The sequence below is a fragment of the Corvus brachyrhynchos genome, unplaced genomic scaffold (genome assembly GCF_000691975.1).
Source record: "Corvus brachyrhynchos isolate BGI_N302 unplaced genomic scaffold, ASM69197v1 scaffold275, whole genome shotgun sequence".
NCBI lineage: Eukaryota > Metazoa > Chordata > Aves > Passeriformes > Corvidae > Corvus > Corvus brachyrhynchos.
In genome coordinates this window covers 165,274-187,503 of record NW_008238318.1, presented here as the reverse complement: position 1 = coordinate 187,503, position 22,230 = coordinate 165,274, and the positions used below count along the sequence as shown (strand labels likewise).

The 22,230-nt window shown below is 51.9% G+C and overlaps 1 protein-coding gene across 1 annotated transcript in view; it reads right to left on the bottom strand.

Moving 5' to 3' along the window:
- Window positions 1-22,230, bottom strand: part of SCRIB (scribbled planar cell polarity protein) — a 94,361-nt gene that overhangs the window by 5,574 nt on the left and 66,557 nt on the right. The window contains exons 30-44 of the mRNA XM_017733815.1: window positions 21,180-21,248; window positions 19,016-19,066; window positions 18,299-18,340; window positions 17,364-17,489; window positions 15,524-15,637; window positions 14,232-14,279; window positions 13,767-13,932; window positions 11,795-11,960; window positions 10,289-10,378; window positions 9,732-9,920; window positions 5,450-5,614; window positions 4,586-4,725; window positions 4,144-4,181; window positions 3,173-3,247; window positions 1,551-1,602 (exon numbers count right to left, since the gene is read on the bottom strand). Of these exons, the coding sequence (XP_017589304.1) occupies window positions 1,551-1,602; window positions 3,173-3,247; window positions 4,144-4,181; window positions 4,586-4,725; window positions 5,450-5,614; window positions 9,732-9,920; window positions 10,289-10,378; window positions 11,795-11,960; window positions 13,767-13,932; window positions 14,232-14,279; window positions 15,524-15,637; window positions 17,364-17,489; window positions 18,299-18,340; window positions 19,016-19,066; window positions 21,180-21,248 (1,531 nt within the window). The remainder of the gene's footprint in view (window positions 1-1,550; window positions 1,603-3,172; window positions 3,248-4,143; window positions 4,182-4,585; window positions 4,726-5,449; window positions 5,615-9,731; window positions 9,921-10,288; window positions 10,379-11,794; window positions 11,961-13,766; window positions 13,933-14,231; window positions 14,280-15,523; window positions 15,638-17,363; window positions 17,490-18,298; window positions 18,341-19,015; window positions 19,067-21,179; window positions 21,249-22,230) is intronic.

The window sequence follows — 22,230 nt, the reverse complement described above, 5'->3', positions numbered from 1 at the left end:
TGCCATAACATGAGGACATTGCATGGTTCCACTCTAAAAATGCTGCTCTGCAGTTCAGTAACTCCATGGCCTCATGGAAACATTGGAATAAAGATTTCTAAATACATTTAAGAGATGACGACCATGAAGTCAGACCAGAGAATGGAGGGAACTGTTTCTGCATGGACAAGAGGACAAGGGTGTGCTGGGAGGAGTGAGATGCTAACACTTTCCTGCAGTTGGATATTCTCAGAGTTCCTGACATAACAGTTTGCTAGCACAAAGTTTTAAGAATTGCTGTGAGTCAAAAAGCTGTAATTCCATGATCCAAGACAATTCTGATTATGTTGGCTGGAATGCTGCACTGCCTGGAAGAGTGAGATGGGATGGGGGGATCTAAAAAAGCCAGGAGAGCTTGGTCCCACACCAAGAGAGCTTACTTGCATGCTCACCTGCCATCCTTTCCAGATGATGTGGGAGAACCTTCTTCTTTTGTTTGTGCCTCACACATCACAGGTGATTTAAGCATTACTTATGGACTAAGGGCTGGGTCTCTCGATGAGCACCACACTCTTTTCTTTCTGGCTTTCATCCCATTTGAGGGCCCAACAGAGCAGTGACAGGCAACAGCGAGGTCTGAATGCCCTAAGCAGGAGCTGGTATTTCCCAGACCTTCCCTGACCCCTCAGTTCCCTGCACTGACTGAACAACCAACCTCAAGAGAATAACCCAGAACTCAGAGGATGACTCTGAGGGATAAACAGATACTGGTCTCAGGAAAGTAAGTTTTTCTTGAGTGCTACAGCACAACCTCCTGGAAACAGCTCAGCCATGGATCAGCTGTCTGGGACGAAGCCTGTACTCAAGAGGAATTTGTCAAGATAAAAGGAACTGGGGTTTTTGTCAAATAAAGGGGGGAAACATGCAAAACAGATAGAAGCAACCAGCACCAACTGTTGGAGCTAACAGGAGTGCTCCTACAGAGCAGGCAGGTTCTGCAGAGCTCCACGGTGCTGCTACAGCCACTGGAATGAACTGGGTGAGAGTCTCACCTGTCTGTTACAGCTGGGGACAGGCAGACACACCCCACTGGACAGCCTGGGGGTCCAGATCCACGAGTGTAAGTCAGAGCCATCCGGGTACTGGAGCACCAACTGCTCCAAGTCTGCACCAGGATGAATTTACCTGCATGATTCCCTTTTCCAGCAAAAGAGGCACAAGACAGCCCCTGAATGATGGACATCATGCACCTGCAGCAGGTGACAGAGGCTGAAACTTCCCTGCCACATCCTGCTACCACTCTACTCCAGGACACAAAACTGGAGAAAACCAGGCATGCTTGTAACACACCACACTGGGAAAATTAGTCATCACTGAAGCACAATGCAAATATCCTACCCAAAATGAACGTGGTGAGCACGGAGTTTTCATTCTAGAACAGACAAAACATGACATTGCTTCAAGCAACAGAAGGTGAAGTCCTCAGGGTGGTTCCACAAGCAAAGGAGAACCCTCCAGAACCACATCAGGGAGCGAGTGATATAGCGATGACTCCTTTGGCCTGGGCTTACCTGAGTTATTTCGGTCATCGACGTATCTGAGGTCATCAGCTGCATCAGGCGACTGGAAGAGAACAGCAAATGTGATCATCCACACCTGTAACACTTGTGCCCAGTAATTCCCCACCTCCAGCCTTCCAACACCCTACAGAGAACCTGCTGCCCTCACAGGCACTGGCATTGCCACAGCTGGGACACGGCCGTAGAGACTCCAGTACCAATCCCTCATGCTTGAGTCAAGCATCCACTGCCTGACCTGTGTGTAGGAAGGAGAGGAAGTAACACAAAAGGCAGAAAGTGTAAAAGAGTGAAGAAAAAGGCGAATTTTTAAGGAAAACTCAAGCTGAAAGTGTCCAAGGCCAGGTTGGATAGGGCTTGGAGCAACCTGGGACAGGGGAAGGTGTCCCTGCCCATGGCAGGGGGTGGAATGAGATGAGCTTTAAGGTCCCTGCAAACCCAGAACATCCCAGGATTCTATGAACTATTGCACTGTTGAGAGAAGCCCACAGACATTGCCTGAGGATTTGGGGTGCAGCCTCCTTTGGAGGCACCTTTGCAGCTGTATGCAAAGACCCAGTACTGCACCTGGGGAAATTTGGGTGGTCTGGAGCTGCCACGGGGCTCAAGCAGCCAGTCCCCCAACTTGCCTGGAACAGAACCTGGAGAGGGGCACATCCTAAAGGAAGGCACTTCAAGAAAACGATGAATGACTTTCAAGGGCAGAGCAGTACCACAAGGGACAGGTGTCAGTGAAGAACAGACATCAAATAATGTAAAACTGCCTGAGAATTCTCAAACCACAGCTCTGCCACAGCCAGCTTGCCTTTGGAATGACACACCTTGGGCCAGGACCTTTGTGTCCCCACAGTAAGGTGAAGCCCAATGTGGCAGTGCTTCCTGGCTCTCCATGCACAGGTATCTGCTTCATGGTCTGTATTTAGAACTAAAAAAACCCACCTGAAACCGTTTAGACACAGGGTACCTGCTCACATCAGCTGTCATGAATGCCATCAGTGGCTGACTGACCCAGGCAGTTACAGCTCCCAGCCCTAGAAGATTGGTTCCAGTGGCCCCAGAGCAGGGGATAGGGGTCAGGATCACTTCCAGAGCTGGGATTCCAGGACAAAGCAGCTTAAAATAGGCCATTTCAGGAAGAAGCACCTCACCATGGCATCCACCCTCAGAACCGGGTGTTTACTCCACAGCTCACTGACAGCAGAACTACAACTTGAGAACTGGCACCCCAGCTGCTCCTCAGGCAGGACACCAGACACATCCCAGCTGGAAGTTCACATCTGCTCCAATTTTGCATTTTCTAGCCATCATTTCTGTAACTTTTTCTTCCCTTTTAGTTCTCATCTTTCACTTAAAAATATTTCAGGAACCATTCCAGTGAAGATGAAGTTGTTTTATATCTGCAAAGCTTTTGTCATTCATTTTAAAACCATCTGGACCAACGTTTTTCCTAATTCCACTTGGCTGAAGCCTCCAATAAGCCCTCAGTTTTCAGCAAGTGTCACTGCCCCTACACAGGCAAGGCCTCTGCAAAGGGGTTCCCCAAATCTCTCAGCCTCAGCTCTTCCACCAAACGAAGTCCTGACCTATCTAAAGGTGGCTCAGCATGCAGTTTATACCTGGATTTCGTAAACAGGTTTGGAGGAAGGAATAGCAGCAAATTCCCGGTAGTCAAACTTCTTTTCAGACATTGACTAGAAGGGACAGCAGAAGGGAAGAAACAGAAAAGAGAAAGTGAGGGGAGAGAAATGGATGGAGAAGCAGCAGCAAGCTGAGCAATCTGAGCAGAGATCACAGCAGAAGCAGAGGGACATCCTCAGGGAGAGGCAGCAGTGCCTGGACAGAGCCTGGCACATGGGACATCCCTGGGACACTGCCTTTGGAGCTCTTCTGGTGTCAGGACAGGGGTTTTGAGTCATAGAGGAAACATCATGTGCTTCAGTGAAATGCTAATGCCCACCAAGTCAGGTAGGAAACTTGTTTTTGGGGGGAAATTCATGGCAAGATTCCTGATAGCTGGAGCACAGTCAGAATTTCAATCCAGAGCTGCATTATGGTGTGGTTTCCTCTATGCAGCTGCTCCCTCCCTGCTTTCCCTGGTCTGGTCTCACCAATTTTTACAGTTCTGTGCAACGATGTCCCATGGCATTTACTCAGGGTTAGGAAAAGGAAAAAGCTGGTTGCAGCTGAAGGTCTGTTTTGTGCTATTGAGGAAACACAGGGCCAAAGTCCCTGAAGTGAAGTGAAAGGCTTTCAGAACCCAGGCAAAGGCCTTCAGAACCCAGGCAAAGGCCCTCTGAGCATGGTGAAAAACTTTCTGAACAAGGAGGTGAAGAACCAAGGAAAGGACAACATAATAAAATAGGAAAACAGAAAGCAGATGTCATATGGGAGCTGCAATAAAAGGGGGTGCCTCTAGCCAGGAGTTTGGCCAAGTTCCATCCATTGACCCTCTCACCATTCCCTGCACCATGCAGCCAGGCCTGGCTCAAGGATTAAGTGGGAACCCACAGCTCCCAGGCACAGCCAAGTAACCAGGGAATCCCAGGATTTAGGAAAGGTGAAAAAAGCAAGGAGAAGAGAATCATACCAGCCTTCCTGGGGAAGTGACGTTCCTGGGGCTGCAATCTGCAAGAGGTGACAGAAGAGCACAGTTAGTGACCGGCTGGCAGTGTGACATTCACCCCCTGAAACAGCTCCTTCCACTCAGCAGCATTTCAGTGTGGTGACACCAAGCTGAGGGAAGACCCTGCCTTCTGCCACCCCAACAAACACCTCATTACTGCTTTTTCGGAAAATCAGGATGCTGATAGTGTTTCCACCCTGGCTCCCTGGAACCTCACCTCTACCTCAGGTGCTATCACATGTTCTACAGCTGAGGCCCATGCCCCTGCTGAGAGATGCCACATGCCCCCAAGGACCTTCCAGCCAGGTTGAAGGAGGGAATTGCTCCCCACAGCTCTGCTTCTGAGTAGGTTAAGTTCAAAGAGCACTGCCCATTTCCCCTGTACGCAGCAGCAGCCGTTCAGTACCTTCCAGTGGCGTTGGAGATGGCGTCGGAGCGGGCGATGGTGACTCTGCCAGCTGCTCCAGCGTGCTGCGTTTCTTCCCCTCCTTGGACTTGGCAATAACCATTTGGGCTTTAAGAGCATCCTGTTCCAGTGATTTCATCCTGCCTCAGGAATGGGGTCGGGAGAAAAAGCCATCAGTTACTGCCCCGTTGGTGAGGGGACATGTGCCATCTGTGTGCAGCAGTGCAGTGCCAGAGCCCACAGGCTGAGCGCAGATGGGTGGAACAAAGCCCCCAAGGGTCCCCAAGGCAGGCAGGAGGACAGCTGGGTTAGCTGCCATCCCAAAACACACGTCATCACATGTGCCAAACAGACAGAGCCTGAAGCTATGGATCAACACACTAAGCAGCTGTGGGCAGTCCCAGAGGTGCCACACAACAGGACAGTGACCCAAGCTGGGGGCAGAACTGCAAGGATCACATGAGCAGGATCAGTCCTTGGGGGTTTAATCTCTTCTGTGCTCAGTGTGTTGCACCTTAATCCTCCTCAGCCATCAGGAGATCATGAAAGGCCAGGCTGGATGGGACCCTGAGCAACATGGTCTAGTGGAAGGTGTCCCTGTCCATGGCAGGGGTGTGGAACAAGATGATCTTTAAGGTGCCTTCAACCCCACTCTGGGATTCTGTGAAATAGCTGTGGAAAAGTGGGCCCAGCCCTCAGAGACATCTGTTCCTTTCTCCCCATCAGACAGCCCCAGCATCCCCCCTTGTTCTCTGGGCAATGGACACCAGGGACCACTCCCACGTCCTCCTGCCCCAGGAGGCCCCAGTGGGGCACAGGGACACAGACAGGAGCATGCAGCTGTGGGGAGGGGGCTGTGCACACCTGGATTGGCCTCCTGACCCAGGGATTCTTGAGGCGTGACTCTGCACTGGGCTAGACATCTGAGCTGGCCTGGCCCCAGTAGCAGGTGCCCACTGCCGGGACTGGTACAGCTTCCTGGCCAGATCCTGCTCGTACTGTTTAATACTGTCTTCAAGAGCTGAGGATCTGAGGAGGAGGAGCAGGAGAAGGAGAAGGAAGAGGAGAAGGAGGAGGAGGAAGAGGAAGAGATGATGGTGATGAACATTGCAGCAGACAAGCACAGGAAAAGAAAGAAACAGATACAGGAACATACCCTGGTGAAGGGAAATATGGGTCTGACACAGGGGCAGCCTTGGCTAAACTGGGTCCCAGATCTGATCCTGCCCAACGCTGGCCACTGCTGAGGCAGCAAAAACCCCTGGAGGCAATCTGGGATTGTGCCCAGGAGCATCAGCCTCAGAGCCTCCACATCCAGAGCTGCCTTCCCCCTGTGCTGGGAAGGGACCAAGAACAACTTCAGACCCAAGGGAAAGGTAAAGAGTGTGAGTGTGAGTCAGCCTGAGGGGTGTGGGGCATGGGTGGGTGTGTGCCACACATGGGACAGGCTCTCAGTGTACACTGGTCATGTGTTACATGCACCTCTGCTGGACCATGGGAAAAGGGGAACAAAATGGCCAAGCATGACACACAGTTTTTGTCCTGGCACAGATGTAACTGAGGGTGAGCATGTCCCTAAACCAGCGTGTGTGTGGGAGGATAACTGCCCAAATGCCCACAGGCCTGGCCAGGCACCTGCCCCTCAGTGTGCACCAGTGGCTCTGAACCTCCCTCTTCCCACGGTGCAAGGGCCTGGAGTGCCAGACAAGGGGGAATGGCAGAGTTAGAGGGGAGAGTTAGATGAAATACCGATATTAAACCCTTCCCTGTGAGGATGGTGAGGCTCTGGCACAGGCTGTCCAGGAAAGCTGTGGCTGCCCCATCCTTGGAAGTGTCCAAGGCAACCTGGGATAGTGGCGGGTGTCCTTGCCTGTGGCAGGGGGTGGAACCAGACAAGCTCTAAGGTCCCTTCCAACCCATCTATTCCATGATTTCATGACTCTGTGCCAGGCTGTGTATGCCCAGAACACATGTGTAACATGGGGCTCTGTGTGTGTCTGCGGGGTGCCAGGGGGGGAAGGAGGGGCATCACACATCCTGGCAGAGCACTGATGACACAGGGAGAACAAGGAAAGCCCAAGTACGTGCAAACTGATGGGGTCACGAGTGACAGCACAGAGCAAAGAACTGGAAAGAAGCAGAAGACAGGAGATTAGAAAGGGAGGAACAAACCCAGTGGTACTTGGAGAGAACATGGGTTAGTGGGGCTGAGCTCTGTGTGTGGGACAGTGCAGAATTTCCCCTGCAGCACAGGGGCCTCTGGAGACAGAACCTGATCACATCATTGTGCCCATTCCAGAGCTAGTGAGGAGAGACCTTGAGACCACTGGATCCTCCTGGGAGATCTGTGGCAGCAGGGAATTGTCTTACAAAAAGGAGCACATTAGGGTGACTGATTCCAGCCCAAAGCATCAGCCAGGCACTTCTCCAAGAACTGCACAAAAAGCTGTGCCTCGGCACTGGAAACAAAGTGGAACTGAAGCCCTGGTCTGCCAAACTTAAACCCAGAAAGGCTGGATCTGACAGCTCAAGCAGCTTCTCCTTGACAGGTATTCCCTCCTTGGGAAGACTCTTCTTTTGCTAGCCTCATTTGCCATGGACAAAAAGAGACTGAAGGTTTGGGATGAGAGGTCTCTCTTCTGCCCACAGTGGACAAACCCATGGTGCTCCATACTCACTAACCCTCCTACAGTGTCATGTGAAACTTACTGTGCCCTGAGCAACTCCAGCCACATCCTAGCTGGCCCAAGACCATGGGCAGATAAACAGTAACATTACAGGAGCAAACCATACCATCACATCACCTAAAACCATCCTCTCCCCTCCCAGCATTTTTCAGGTTTATCTGCTGGCAATGCCAAGCTCCTGGAAGAGCAAAGTCCTAAGACTGGAGCTGCACACCTGGGACATCAGCGATGTATGTCCCTGCATGGACTCTGCTTCCAAAACTCTGCATGGACAACATCCTGTTTCTCCTTTTGACACCCACCTTAAACAAAGCTTCTATTACAGCATTCCTTGGATACAGTCATGCCTAGGCATGGATCAGAGCTGACAGATCTCAGAAAGCCTTCCCCATCATGTGAGGAATGAACCTGGGAAGTAGAGGCACAAGGGAGTGAAACCCTTGCATGTCTCACTGGGAAGGGATGGCAGATTGGGCACTCCCCCTCTCCAAGCACAGTGATGTGGATTTCCAGGAGAGGCCTGGCAGGAGGTCTGAAGACCAAGAATAAGTTTGTGCAGGATGTCTGACACTGTGGTGCTCGCACAGGGTCACACTGATGGCTGGTTTTGGCTCTAGTTCACACTGACAGCTTTTCCTGAGACAGAGATGTGTGATTACAGCCCTCTGAGCACCTGCAGCACAAGGAACTCGGTGGTCTCTCCAACCTCATAAGGAAGGACATGGCAGGGCAAGGCAGTCCCTAAAGAGGCTCCAAGACAGCCGGAGGGAGACTTTGGACAAAGGCCTGGAGTGACAGCACCAAGGGGAATGGCTTCCCACTGCCAGACAGCAGGGTTAGAGAGGATCTTGGGAAGAAATTCTTCCCTGTGAGGGTGGTGAAGCCCTGGCACAGGGTGCCCAGAGAAGCTGTGTCTGCCCCATCTCTGGATGTGTTCAAGGCCAGGTTGGACAGGGCTTGGAGCAGCCTGGTCTAGTGGAAGGTAAGCACAGTGATGTGGATTTCCAGGAGAGGCCTGGCAGGAGGTCTGAAGACCAAGAATAAGTTTGTGCAGGATGTCTGACACTGTGGTGCTCGCACAGGGTCACACTGATGGCTGGTTTTGGCTCTAGTTCACACTGACAGCTTTTCCTGAGACAGAGATGTGTGATTACAGCCCTCTGAGCACCTGCAGCACAAGGAACTCGGTGGTCTCTCCAACCTCATAAGGAAGGACATGGCAGGGCAAGGCAGTCCCTAAAGAGGCTCCAAGACAGCCGGAGGGAGACTTTGGACAAAGGCCTGGAGTGACAGCACCAAGGGGAATGGCTTCCCACTGCCAGACAGCAGGGTTAGAGAGGATCTTGGGAAGAAATTCTTCCCTGTGAGGGTGGTGAAGCCCTGGCACAGGGTGCCCAGAGAAGCTGTGTCTGCCCCATCTCTGGATGTGTTCAAGGCCAGGTTGGACAGGGCTTGGAGCAGCCTGGTCTAGTGGAAGGTATCCCTGCCCATGGCATGGAGTGGAACTGGATGTTTGTGATGGCTCCTTCTCACCCAAACCATCCTGGTGAGATGTGAGATGCTAATCTCAGAGAAAATTTGCTCAAAGCCCCAGAACATCAGTCCAGCTCTCACTGAGGATCCGCTTTGCACTTCTCCATTCTCGGAGCCTCTCCAGGAGCAACAGCAACATGATCATCCATGTCAAGTACAAACACTGGAATTGCTAAGTGGAATCACACTTCACAGTAATCCCTCCAGTCTTATCTAAAACCCTGTTCCTCTCCAAGCCTCATCCAAACCCCCAAAGAGACAGTTCAGACTGTCCTTTGAATGTCTCCTACAGGAATATCAGGAGAAGAAAAACTATCATTAGTTATAGGAGCAGCCTGACTAGTTTTTGGAAGGAATTCTATGACACAGTAAATGCCTGGACTAGCTTCAAGTCTTAAGTTCTGAGTTAGGAAGACTTCTTTCTTCCAGAACAATTTTTAGTCACTCTTTCATAGCTGATGAAACAGCTCATGTGGGTAAGAATGGCCTCATCCTGTCAGTGTCTTGGCTGCAGCACAATTTCCAGCCCAGCAACACTGGAAATACGAAATTCCATTTTTTGTTTTGGGTATGTGACCTTGCAGCTTCAATAACACCATTTTACATGGGTTAGGAAGAAGGCTGAGGGAAGGAACACACCCACCACAACACATAGCTGTGGCAGTGTTCATCATGAACTCCCCATGTCCATGGCCATGCAGGCATTGTGGGAAGCTGGCTGCCCTCTCCCCTGGGTGCTGACAGAAGTGGACAAGCTCAGCCAAGCCACCAGTGCTTTGCACTGCTTGAACAGATCCTACATAACCTCCCTCAACATCTGCCTTTGAAGGGGTCCCTTATTCCCTGGTTTTATTCCCTTTAGGCCCCAGACACACAGCAGCTCCCCTGCTCTGGCCCAGCACAGGAGCAGTGAAGCTCTGGCTCACCGTGCTGCCCTCCACATGGCCCGTTTCTCTGCTTCCAGAGCCCGGCGTTCTGCTGGAGACAGCTCCTTCTCCTGCCCGCTCAGCAGCTCTGGGCTCTGCATCCGCAGCCGCTCCTGGTGCCGCCGCTCAGCCTTGGCCGTCCGCACGGGGGCCCCGGGATCCGCCATGCCCACGAGCGACGGGCTCAGCCTGGGCAGAGAGAGAAGCGGTGACAGGGAGGCTGCCTGTGGCCACCACAGCTCCCTTGCCTGGGAGTGGCAGCTCCAATCGCCTGCTCAGTGCCACATCCACAGGCTGCCGTGGCGTGTGGGAGGACACAGAACACAGGCAAGTTTCTTGTAAGGAGTTTCTGGCTGGACGGGGCTTGGACTGACTGTCCTTGGAGCAACCCCTGAACGGCAGGGGGGTGAAACCAGATCGTCTTGAAGGTCTCTCCAACCCAACCCATCCAGGGATTCTAGGAAGTTGGGTCTTCCTCCACCAAATCCTTCCTTTGCAGCCCCTGGCTGCTACAAAAGGAGATACTATCCAGCCCCTGCCCCAGCTGCCCCACTCACCCTGACATGGAGTTGGTTCTCTGCTCAGACTTGATCCCCTCTTCCAGGGAATTCCTCTGTGAGCTGCTGTTCTCACCGTGCTCCAAGGGCCTGGAGAAAAAACCCCTCTGAGCTGCAGCACCACAGGCTGCACACCCAACGAAGGGTGGGACAGGTCCACCCCCAGAAAGCAACAACAGGTTCAGGGTGAAGTCACACCCGTCCATGGCTTTGCTCAGCAGCTCGTCCACCATTGCTGTGAGCATTCCCGTGGGGATCTCCTAAATGTCCATACTGGTATCAGAGCCCATTTCCTAAAGCAGGAGGTCAGCCAGCCACTAACACACACACACACACACACAGACAGAAGCTTTTCCTCAGTTTTTCTAATAAAAATATTTGCTGGGCTTTCTTTTCCTCCAGATCTTACCCTTCAGTCCCGGGAACTTGGACCTCACACTTGGGTTTGTTAGATGTGGCACAAAGGAATTGCAAACAGAGGAGCCCAAGAAAGATTCGCCTTGGAAACACTAGTCACCTGATCCTGATTTTATACCTTCATTAACAGATTAATTTGATCATTACAAGTTCTTCCACGAGATGGGCCATGGAGCTGCTCTGAGGGCTAGGACCTGGCTGGGAGAGCTGGGGGTGTTTGGTTTATAGTGACACTCAGCCCTGATTTTTACTGCTCAAGTTCATTTTAATTAAATTTCAGTTTATCTTCCAGCATGAGAAATATTTCAAGAAACACAACTTCAGTCTCTTCCACTGCCTCCCCTGCATTCAAGTGTAAATAATAAGACACTAAAAGTCATCTGATAGATCCAACCTTCCTGTTCTTCAGCATCCTGTGTTTCAGTATAAAAACAGGAAGGAAAAGTGGGACTTCCCAGAGAATCAAGGAGCTGCATTTGAGTGCTTTCCTCCTTGGAGCTGCCTCAGCACAGAAGGGGCAAGGAAAGTCTCAGGGCATCATTATGTGAGAAGTTCTTCAACTGAGACTGGCCAGAAAAACAGAGAGAAATGAGATTCCACATGCCAGGGTGTTTTTTGCCACTGTGACTGAAAAGTTTTTGTGGAGAGGAGAATGTCTGTCCCAAAGATTTCAAAGACAGATAAGGACAGCTTCAGCTTCACTCCAGTGCATTATTCATTTACCTGTAGCCTTTGAGAACCCTTTTCTCATTCTTTTCTCAGTTCTACACCCAAGAATTAGAAAAAAAACCATCAAGGTAACCTGGAGGCCAAGTTCCAGAGAACAGGGAAACAAAAGCCTAAAAAAACTCCAAACCTGTTTTAGCATCACTTTATCATTCAGCTTATCTGGAATCATCTCTCTGTAAAAATCAACCTCTCCACATATCCTTGGGCACAGCTGACGGAGCTGCTCCCTGACAAGAGCGAGCTGGAAAACTTGGCCTTTTCTATGCTGAAGAAGAAATCTTGCCCAGCCCTCTTCCCTGAGAATTCCTGGGACACCTCTGACACGTGCGTGGTGCAGGGCTGCCTGTGCTCCTGTCTTACCGAGCTGCTGGAGCCTGGATGCTCCTTCCGTTCAGCCTCTCGACCTTGTACTCGACGCCCTCGATGATGATGCTGGACTGCACAGCCTCAGGCACCTGCCTCACCTCCTCATCCTCCTCGGCTTCCTCCTCCAGCAGAAGGGCTCGCTGCTGCTGCAGCTTGCGGGCTGCCAAGGGAGACAGGAGCCAGCTGACACCACAAAGCATTCGCTGAACCCCCAAGGATGGGACCTCTGGGCAGGTCCTTACACTGAACCCCCCAAGGATGGGACCTCTGGGCAGGTCCTTACCCTGAACCCCCAAGGATGGGACCTCTAGGCAGGTCCTTATGCTCCTCATCCCTGCAAGTCTGGGCTGGGTTCAGTCTATTCCCTCTCCATGGACACCTTTGTTCCTCCACACTTCCACTAATGCTTCAGATGAAACAAACTGCATCATTTCCTCAGTCCTCCTTCCTTTATCCACCAAGCTTCCATTCCTGGACACTCTAGGGGCAGATTTCCAGCAGCTCCTCATGCCCAGTGTTGTCATTCTCAAACTGGAAACTGAGTACAGTCTCTTCTGCCCTTTTCCCAGAGGGAACAGCCCTGGGAGTCTGCATCTCCCCACTGGCCTTCTGGAGGAACCAAGGCCTGGGGTGATGGGTCCCACACATGGCAGTGGCCCTGGGAACCATTACGCTGGTGAACACAAGTCACGAGAGGGTCAGGAACACGAGGAGACAGAGAGCAGGTGGCTCTCTGAGGCAGGTGTCCTGCAGGTTACCAGTCCCCAGGGCTGTTCCTCAGGGCTCAGGCCTGGGACCAGTTCTGGGCAAGATTTTTATTAATACTTTTATCTGGCTGCGGGAGCTGAATGCAACAGTAACACTTTGCTGATGATGCCAAACTGGGAGGTGCTGGTGACTCTCTCAAGGGCCATGAGGCCTTGCAGGAGGATCCAGACAGGCTGGAGCATTGGGCAACCATTAATGGCATGAAATTTAACCAGAGCAAATGCCAGGTTCCACAGCTGGGACAGCACCATGCCAGGTCCAGGTACGATTTGGAGAGGAGGGGCTGGAGAGTTCAGTAAAAACTCTTTTTTCCACTTCACATTGTTCCTCATGACCTCCTAAAACAACTCTCAAACAGGAGGAAATTACATCAAAAACGAGAGCAGCAATTTATCTCCTACTGCAAACCTAAAGCAGCACAGTGAGCACTGAGAGTCTGAGAGCTCTGCTGCCAGTCGTGAGTGAGGGTGCAGCTGGCACAGACTCACTGTCTGCAGTGGCTTTAAAAATGTTACTGAAGGGTTTACCAACTGCAGACATAGAGCTGCTGCAGAGTGCAGAGGAGGGATATGGGAATACTCCGAGGGCTGAAGCCCCTCTGCTCTGGAGACAGGCTGTGAGAGCTGGAATTGTTCAGCCTGGAGAAGAGAAGGCTGCTGGGAGAACTTACTGCAGGCTTCCAGTACCTACAGGGGCTCCAAGAGACCTGGAGAGGGGCTTTGAACAAGGGCCTGGAGTGACAGCACAAGGGGGAATGGCTTCCCACTGCCAGAGGGCAGGGTTGGATGGGATGTTGGGAAGAAATTCTTCCCTGTGAGGGTCCTGGCACAGGGTACCCAGAGCAGCTGTGGCTGCCCCATCCCTGGAAGTGTCCAAAGCCAGGCTGGATTGGGCTTGGAGCCACCTGGTCTAATGCAATGTGGCCTTGCCCATGGCAGGAGGTAGGACTGAGTGAGCTTTAAAGTCCCTCCAACCCAAACCATTCTGTGATTTCATGATACAGGACACCCTGAAACTACAGCACTTCCACCAACCCAGAAAGCATCAGTGGAGCATTCACAGAATTCTTCAACATTCACTTACTTCAAATTATTCCCAGGCCTTACAGTAACCACCCATGGGCTTCTGGAAGTGCTGCATTTCCACAGGAAAGGAATCACTTAACAGGACAAATTTCTGTGCACATATTCCTATGTACCTTCCTCCTCTTTCATTTTCTTCAGGTCATCCTCCCCCACCAAGGACACACGCTTGGGAGGCTTGTCCAGGTGCTGCTGCTTCACCTCAATCTCAAAATACTTCTGCCTCTCACGGAAGGACCTTTGCTCAGGGCTGTGCTGTCCCCCAGGGCTGTGTGTGGCCATCTGCAAGAGCCACACTGCTGCCCACAGGCCACCCAGCCACACCACTGCCCATGGGTCACCCAGCCACAGCACTGCCCATGGGTCACCCAGCCACCCCAGGCTGCCCATGGGTCACCCAGCCACACCCACTGCCCACAGGCCACCCAGCCATGGCACCCTCCCAATGTCACCCCCAACCCTTACTCTGCCACCTGCCCCACACTGTTCTCCTCCTCCTCCCCAGCCCTCCCACACTGTGACCCCATCTCCCCATCCACAGCCTCCATGACTCCCACCTTCCTTCCAGCCCCAGCGCTCACCTCCAAGGCCATTTTGGTGTTTTCTGTGCTGCTCTGACCAGACAATTCCTAAGAACAGAAATAAACAGGCATGTTCTAAAAAGAAAGTTTCCAGCCACTCCCCAGCCATCCTCCAGCCATGTGTCCCCAAGGCCAGACCAGATGACACAGGCTCCTGAAACTGTCCCAGAATTCGCACAGATTTAACAAGGTTTAACAACGATCAGGAATGAGGATTTATGTTAAATTGAGGGTTAAACAGAACATGGTGTGACAACTTCTGAAAGGGCAGAAACTGAAAAACACACACAAAACAGGAGCAGGGGCTGAGCTAGAGCTGGAGGGGGTTCACAGGAGCTGGCGGGAGTTCACTCACACTTTGCTTACATCAAAGACAAAACCGCCCAAAATTTACTTTGAAGAAGCAGAGATGCCATCAGAAAGAACGAAATCTGTAATAAACTGGGATGCGTAACAGAATACTGGATGAGTAGAAGTACAGGGGGAGGAAACTGATCCACAAAATCTATCTGTGAACCAGGAATCCATAGGAATAAACTGAGAACTGCAAATGAGTTATGGAAAAGAAGAAAGTTTTATAATTAGACAAACTGAAAGGACCCACAAAAAGAGAGCAAGGAGATGACCTCTGGCTTTATCCAAACATACTCCAAAAACTAATTCACAATTCAGAACTTGAGTGGATTGGCTTGAGCAACCTCCTACAACTTTGGAGGCATTTGAACAATGCTCTCAGGCACATGGTGGGATTCCTGGGGGTGTCCTGAGCTGGACTCGATGATCCTTGTGGGTTCCTTCCAACTCAGGATGCTCCAGGATTCTATGGTTCTTACACCCAAGGCTGCCCTATTTTGCATGGGGGACTGAGGCAATGACCTCCATGGCCTCACCTAGCCCAGACTGTACCATGATCCAACTACGTGGAGGGGAAAAGGAAGAGTTACAATGAAGATCAAAATCTATTCAAAAGTATTTCAGCACAGGTTTAGACTGGCCCTGCTTGGAATTTCAGAGTTCCTTTGCATGAGAACAGCATGGTTGTACATCAGTACCCCAATGTCTGGGGAGAATAACAACGCCATGAGATTCCATGAGCTTCCAGGACCTGATACAGACAGGACTCTGCCAGGATGACCCATCTGCATCATGAACAGACTCCAACTTCCACAGGACCTCAACATGTCCCTCCTCTACAGCAGCTTTTTTTGGAGGGAACAAATCATCACCTCCTTCCCTTCTCACCTCTGGCAGCTCGCACCTGTGCTGATGTTACCCCCAGCAGCTCGAGTTACCTGTGTCCCGAGCAGTGGGTGGGACAGGGGCACGGCTGCGAAGGTCTTGTAGGCCTGCTTGACATTGATGGGGACCTCGTCGGGGGAGGGTGGCGACGGTGGCGATGGTTTTTGCTACAGGGACAGACAGGAGGTAAAGGTGAGCACAGGTGGGGTGGAAAAACCCACACGGGGGAAACACAGCCCAGCTCTTGGCCCGCAGAGCCTGATGAGTGGAATATGGAAAGGAATATGTTAGGGAACATGTAAGGAATGTGTAAGCCTTGTGAAGGCTGCTCCTGAGCCTTGGGCAGGAACACGAGGAGCAGAGCACTGCACACAGACTACACACAGCAGCACAAGGATCACAGCCCCATTCTATTGCCTGGATGGTGAAGGAGGAGTGGCACAGGTCTTCACTGAGCTGATAAGAATCTTGTGACAGATCCTTTGGCCAAAGGCACATTGCTGTCCCAGTCCTTGAGGATATCCACCCAATTCAACCAGCAAGTGCCTACCTGAATCAGGGTTTTTTGGGCTAGAACAGGACAGCTACACATTGACTCTGACTCTAGAGCTGAACAAGATTCCCTCTAGCGGAAGGTGTCCCTGTCTTTAAGGTCCCTCCCAACCCAAACCACCATGTGATTCCACAATCTGATCCAGGGATCTGTGATCTGGAGGAGATCTGCCTTTGATCTCAAATTTTCCCTTTGCAGAATTAAACTTACTGAGAAACATCTGACAAGCCCTGAGGGGACCTTCCTACTGCTTGTGTCTGTCTTTGCTGGTCCTTTCCTCACCCACATTCCCTGTGACCCTTCCTGCCACATCTGGGGGGAAGCAGCACTGGGGTCACCTGCTGAAAGCATCACAGAAATGTAAGGAGTGGGGGGCAATGACACCACAACCTTCCTTCTGCTGGAAAGTAAACCCCCTTTAGCTGTTCACCCCTCCAACCTTCCAGCTGCACTAATCCATTTCCAGGCCTTTCTGGTTCTTCTTAGTCCTGCACTAGGGCTAAATTATGCTGTTTGATGATACTCCTTCTGCATGGGCTGGAGGACAGCACAGTGAGATCAGAAGAGACTGTAAAATGTGAACCTTGTCCAATCCCATGGATCCCGTACAGCTGTTTGCCTGCAAACCAGGTCTCTTTTGGTATCACATTGTACAAGCTCCAGTAGGGAGAGAAGGGCTGGATTCATGGAATCTCACCCAGGATGGTTTGTGTGGGAAGGGACTTAAAGCCCATCCAGTCCTTCCCCCCTGCCGTGGGCAGGGACACCTTCCACTATTCCTTCCACTTTTATATTGGAGGAACACATGTCTTCTGTCATGACAAAGACCAAATACCCGAAATTTCTCTCCCATCAACAAACAGCCCCAGGAATATGAACCTTTCAAAACTAATCATTTTGCAAACCATAAAACCCATTGGCAGGATGGTATTGGCTTTTGCTCCAAGGTGCCAGACATCAACAAAGGTTCTGTAAGATTTATGTCTCCATAGAATTCAACACCTCACAGATATGGCTCTAAACTGGTATCTGGTCTGGGGATTTTGGCCACAAAAGCTTCAGCAGCGCAGACTCCTGGGACAGGGTCATGGAGCCATGGGGCAGCTGGGGAGGCCCAGAGAAATAAACAGGATGCACTGACCTGGCTCTGCCTGTGAGGAATGTGGGCTCCTTCTCAGAGAGCCCAGACTGGTGCATGGACACCACCAGCCTTAGCTCAGGCACGTGGTCATCAAAGCACAGAGTCACCTCTGGGAGGGTGTCCTGCCCCCACAACACTGGCACTACAGCCACCCAGGGCAGACACACGGCTTTCAGGGAGGAAACCCCAGGCCACTTACAGAGCTGTGGATCCTGAAGCATGGCTCGGGCTGCTGGAAGGGGTTGGGGCTGTCCCCCTCCTCCGCACTGTGTGAGGCAGCACTTTGTCGCACGCGGGAGAGAGGCTGAATGACGCCAGGCTTGGTCTGCTCATGCCAATGCCCCAGGACAGGATGGGGAAAGGCAGAGGAAGAGAAGAGGAGGGAGAAAGAGAGAAGAGAAATGAGCAGTTAGGGCAGTGCGGTGTCTGCCATGCAGGTGAATAAACAAATTGCTAATCCATGCACCCCCGCTCCTTTCCTCCACTGTGCTGCCTGCTCCAGCTGCTGGCAGGGAGAGCTCTTGGAGCCAACACCAAAAAGACTCAGCCAATGAAAGGTTACACAGGACCAGTAGATTACAGAGAAGGCCAGGACACAAGGAAGCACCTGCCATACCAGCAGCAGCTACAAGGGTTTGCAGGGTATGGTAAGTGTGACGAAGCTCGGAAAATGTGAGCACCAGGGATGGAAGCAGGGAAACATCAGCCAGGAATGGGAATGGGCAGAAGCTGTGGATGGAAGTGAACAAGACCGAGTCAGAGCTCTCACTAGAAATGCAGTTATTGGAGCAGAGACAAGAGTCTGAAACTTCTAGATGTCACCACCACTGCTGGATGTCGTGTGAAAGTGAACAAAGCATCTTCAACTAGAGAAAGCGGCAGCAGCAACTGGGTAAGCCAGCAAAACCTGCAGGAGGTGAAGCTGCGAGGCAAAACAGGAGTAAAAGCTGCAAAAACAGTTGTGTTGGGTTTTCATATGGACCATATTTAAGACCTGATGCATTTGTACAAACTTGAGGCAAAGTGGAGGACTGGAGGAGACAGAGTAGGAGCCAACAGGAGGAAGAGACAAGCTGCATGTGTTGGGGGATGCACAGGGACACCACAGTCAGGACTCACGGCAGCTGTACTCACTGATTTACTGTCATCCTGCGAGGTAATGAAGTTAATGGAAGCCTGCAAACAGAAATACAGGGGTAAATCTGGAGTCCACCCTGAACGCCTTCAGTTTACCCCTGCCCCACTGCCCACCTTGTATGGGGAGCTCCAGGTCCCACAGAACCCCTGCCCCCCCATACCTGCTTCTTCGGTGAGGACAGGCCAGAGCCCACCTCCAAGAGCCTCTCCCAGCACCTCTGCTATGTAAGGAGGCCCTTGCAGCTCTCTGCACATCTCCAAACTCTGACCCCAGCTCTTGGATAGTCCTGGCCCATGGGCACAGCCCCTGCTCCTGGTCCCTGGGCACACCTCCAGGTCCTGGCCTGTGGTCACAGTCCCTGCTCCTGTCTCCTGCTCACATCCCCAGCTCCTGGTCCCTGGGCACATCCCCTGCTCCTGGCCCATGGCACATTCCCTGGGCATATCCCCACCCTCCGCACTTGCCCCCGAGCCCGAGCAAAGCCATCCCACCACAGCTCCTCCCCAAAGCGCTCGCAGGTGCCATCACAGCAGCGACACACGGGGAGCAGCCCCTCGTGCCTCGGGTGCCATCAGGGTGCTGCTCCCCCAGTGAGCCCCGGGGGAGCCCCAGGGGAGTCCCAAGCCCCCACGGGGACATGGGGGCAGGGGAGGGGGCGCGGGCAGCGGGAGCAGCCGGAGCAGCAGCGCACACCGCACACCAACAGCACTTACAAAGCGCGTCTCCCTGCCGGCCAGGTGAGGAGGCCGGGGGGCTGCGGGCACCTGGAGAGGGGCATCGGCGGGGGAGAGAATGGGAGAGAAAACGGAGAGACTGGGTTTTCCGCAGGAGAGAAGCAGAGAGATTGCAGCAGCTGGAGCTGGGAGGGTCCCCACCACAGGGGAAGCCCCTCTGCCCTGCTTGGCACACACAGATCCACCACAAACACCTCCTACCTCCCCCCACCCCCTTGCAGAACTTGAGGCCAAGCATGACCATCACAATGCCAACTCAGGACAAAGGATTCCATTTCCCTCAAGGAATTCTCTGAAATAAGCCCATAAACTCCGGCTGGACTACAAGATATTGAAACCAAAGAATTAACATTAAAAATAGATGGAGCCAGAGAATAAGAGACAAAATTCCTCAGAGCTTCTGCTCTAGAGCAACAATCTGAAGGTCAAGACTCCTAACCCCCAGACAAAGACAGATCTGGGAGTGTTCAGCCTGGAGAAGAGAAGGCTGCAGGGAGACGTTAGAGCCCCTTCCAGTGCCTTAAAGGGCTCCCAAGACAGCTGGACAGGGACTTTGGACAAGGGCCTGGAGTGACAGCACGAGGGGGAATGGCTTCCCCCTGCCAGAGACGGGATTAGATGAGATTTTGGGAAGAAATTGTTTCCTTCAAGGGTGGTGAGGCCCTGGCACAGGTTGTCCAGAGAAGCTATGGCTGCCCCATCCCTGGAAGTGTCCAAGCCCTGGCTGGACAGGGCTTGGAGCAATCTGGGATAGTGGAAGGTGTCCCTGCCCATGACAGGGGGCTGGGATGAGATTGTCTCAAAGGTCCCTTCCCACTCAAACCATGCTGGGATTCTGTGAAAACTGATCTCAAAGAAAATTGACGCTTGTGGTAAAAGGAAAACTTAAAAATAACCCAGCTGCTGTCAGAAATGCAAATAGGGAAACACAGCTAGAACAAAGTGCATTGAAATAGTTTAGCTATAACAGACAGTATCTTCTAATCTTGCTGTGTTCCTGATGAACACTCAGTTCTAAATGATCCAAGAACTGAGGGAGACAGGCTGAGAAGCAGCAGAAGACGGACTGAAGTGCTGCTCCTACTGCTTCCTACATGGTCCTGACCCTTCTCCTAAGCCTGTGTTAGCAGTCACCTCACCCCAAGGGGATTCTGTTCACCTCAAGAGCTCCTGTCCAGCTCTGAGAACTGAAATGGTTCACTGAAGACCAGGGAAGTGCCAGAGCTGGTGGGGAGAGCAGCTGGAGAACAGCTGGACTACAAAATGAAAGCAACAGACCCAAAATGAATAAGGACAGAGAACAAAGTACGAGTGGCAGTTCACTCCAGCCCCCAACATAAAACCCAGTAGTAGACAATGACTGTAAAGGGAAAATTTAAAAATATATTTAAGTTCATTTAACTTCAAAAGGCTCAGCTGAGCTGTGACACCTCCTGCCATGGGATGGACAGAGGGATCAAAGACTCAGATATTGAAAAGGAAAGTTCAGAGATCATATAAGGAATATGAATGTCCAGGGAGAAAAGGTAACGTTTATAAAGAAAAAATAATCAGGAGTCACAAGAATTAAAGACACTTCCCATTCCAGAGGAAAACCCTCTGAGCAAGGAGCTGTAGCAAATCACTCCCTGAGGGCAGGGTCACCTAAAACTGGCTGCAGCTGGACCCTCCTGCCCAACAGTTCACGTGGGTCACCTCCAGTGTCACACACAGAACCAGGGATCCTCTGCAAGCCTGGGCAGCAGTGGGCAGCCCTGTTTTACAGACCCAAGATCATTTTCCAAATCCTGACTCCTCCATTTCTTACTACATACCAGTTGCCAGAATTAAAGAATCTCTGCACAAGGCACTGGTGAGACCATTCCCAAAAAATTCACAACTACATGTTGTAGCCCCTCCTCATCACCCTGCAATTAAGTTACCCCTCAGAGCTTATTTATGACCAGCTAATTACCATCCTGGCTCTCTGAGACATTTAGAAGGAGGGAGTTCTTCTCTTGCTCTCTGCTTGCCTGCTGCGCAGGATCCCCTCCACCTTGAGGGTGTCCCTCAAGAATGGAAATTGCCCTCAGCTACCTCTGTCCTTTATCCCTGAAGTGCCTCCCTGCCTTTCCCATATCACCTGTCCTGGGGACAGTCTCACCTGTGGATTACTGGGAGAATAGGGGGTTTCACGCCTGGAATTTCCTGTCCCAGACTCGCCCACAGGAGCCTGAAAGAGAGAAGACAAAGCTCAAGGCAAAGCTTGAGTGTTACTCTGCAGCAGGAGGGGGTCTGTACACCCCAGGAGGCGTGGGACACCCTGGACACCCAGCGACGGCCCTTCCCCAGGGAGCAAGCTTAGCAGGGCCCAGCAGCACCTGGCACATGCCAAAAAGCACCAGAAACAGCAAGAGAATGATGTTAAACACTGGAACCAGGACCATATCCCAGTGCCCTGTGAGGCCAGCTGGATCAGGTTACAGCCTCTGCCTCACAGCGTGTCCCCGGAATCCTCTTTCCTGACTCTTCACAGCACTCTCAGGCAGGGTCACGGTGCAGGCAAACCTCCTGCTGCACAGACACTGAGCAAAAAAAGCCATTCCTGGCTGGAGGGAGACAGGGCTCTCCTCACTTCCAGAGGAACCTCTGGCTGAGCCAGCCAACAGCCCGGCCCAAGAGCTGAGCAGAGAGCAGCGTCCCAGGAACCACCTGCACTCTGACTGTGGAACGGAGGAGCACGTTTCAGATGCCTTAAGGTAGAAGCAGGTCATCTGGGATTTAGGGAACTATTTAGGCAAACCTACAGTTCCCAGTCACTAATACCACAGCCACACACATGCTCAGTTGATTCAAGTCAGTCTTGGGCAACAGTATTTTGACAGACCAAGCCTGAAGTGACTTGAAGTTTATACTGGAGCACAGATTCCAGATACCTTGCTCTAAGCTCACCTGGCTACACACCTGTGGAACTCCTACCAAGGAACTGAAACACCTCCAAGATCACTATAGCTGAGGGTTGGGTTTGTTGATTGGTTGGTTTATCCCCTGTGTATGGGGCTGTTTATGTGGAGTTGTTTTGCTTTTCAGACCTCCCAAAAGGCTGCTGAAAAAGGAAGAAGAGGAGAGCAACATGGTGCTCATCTGCAGGATGGTATCTTTGGATCTAGTCTGTGCTCCACCACAGGTTCCCTGTGCAACAGCAGGGATGTCAA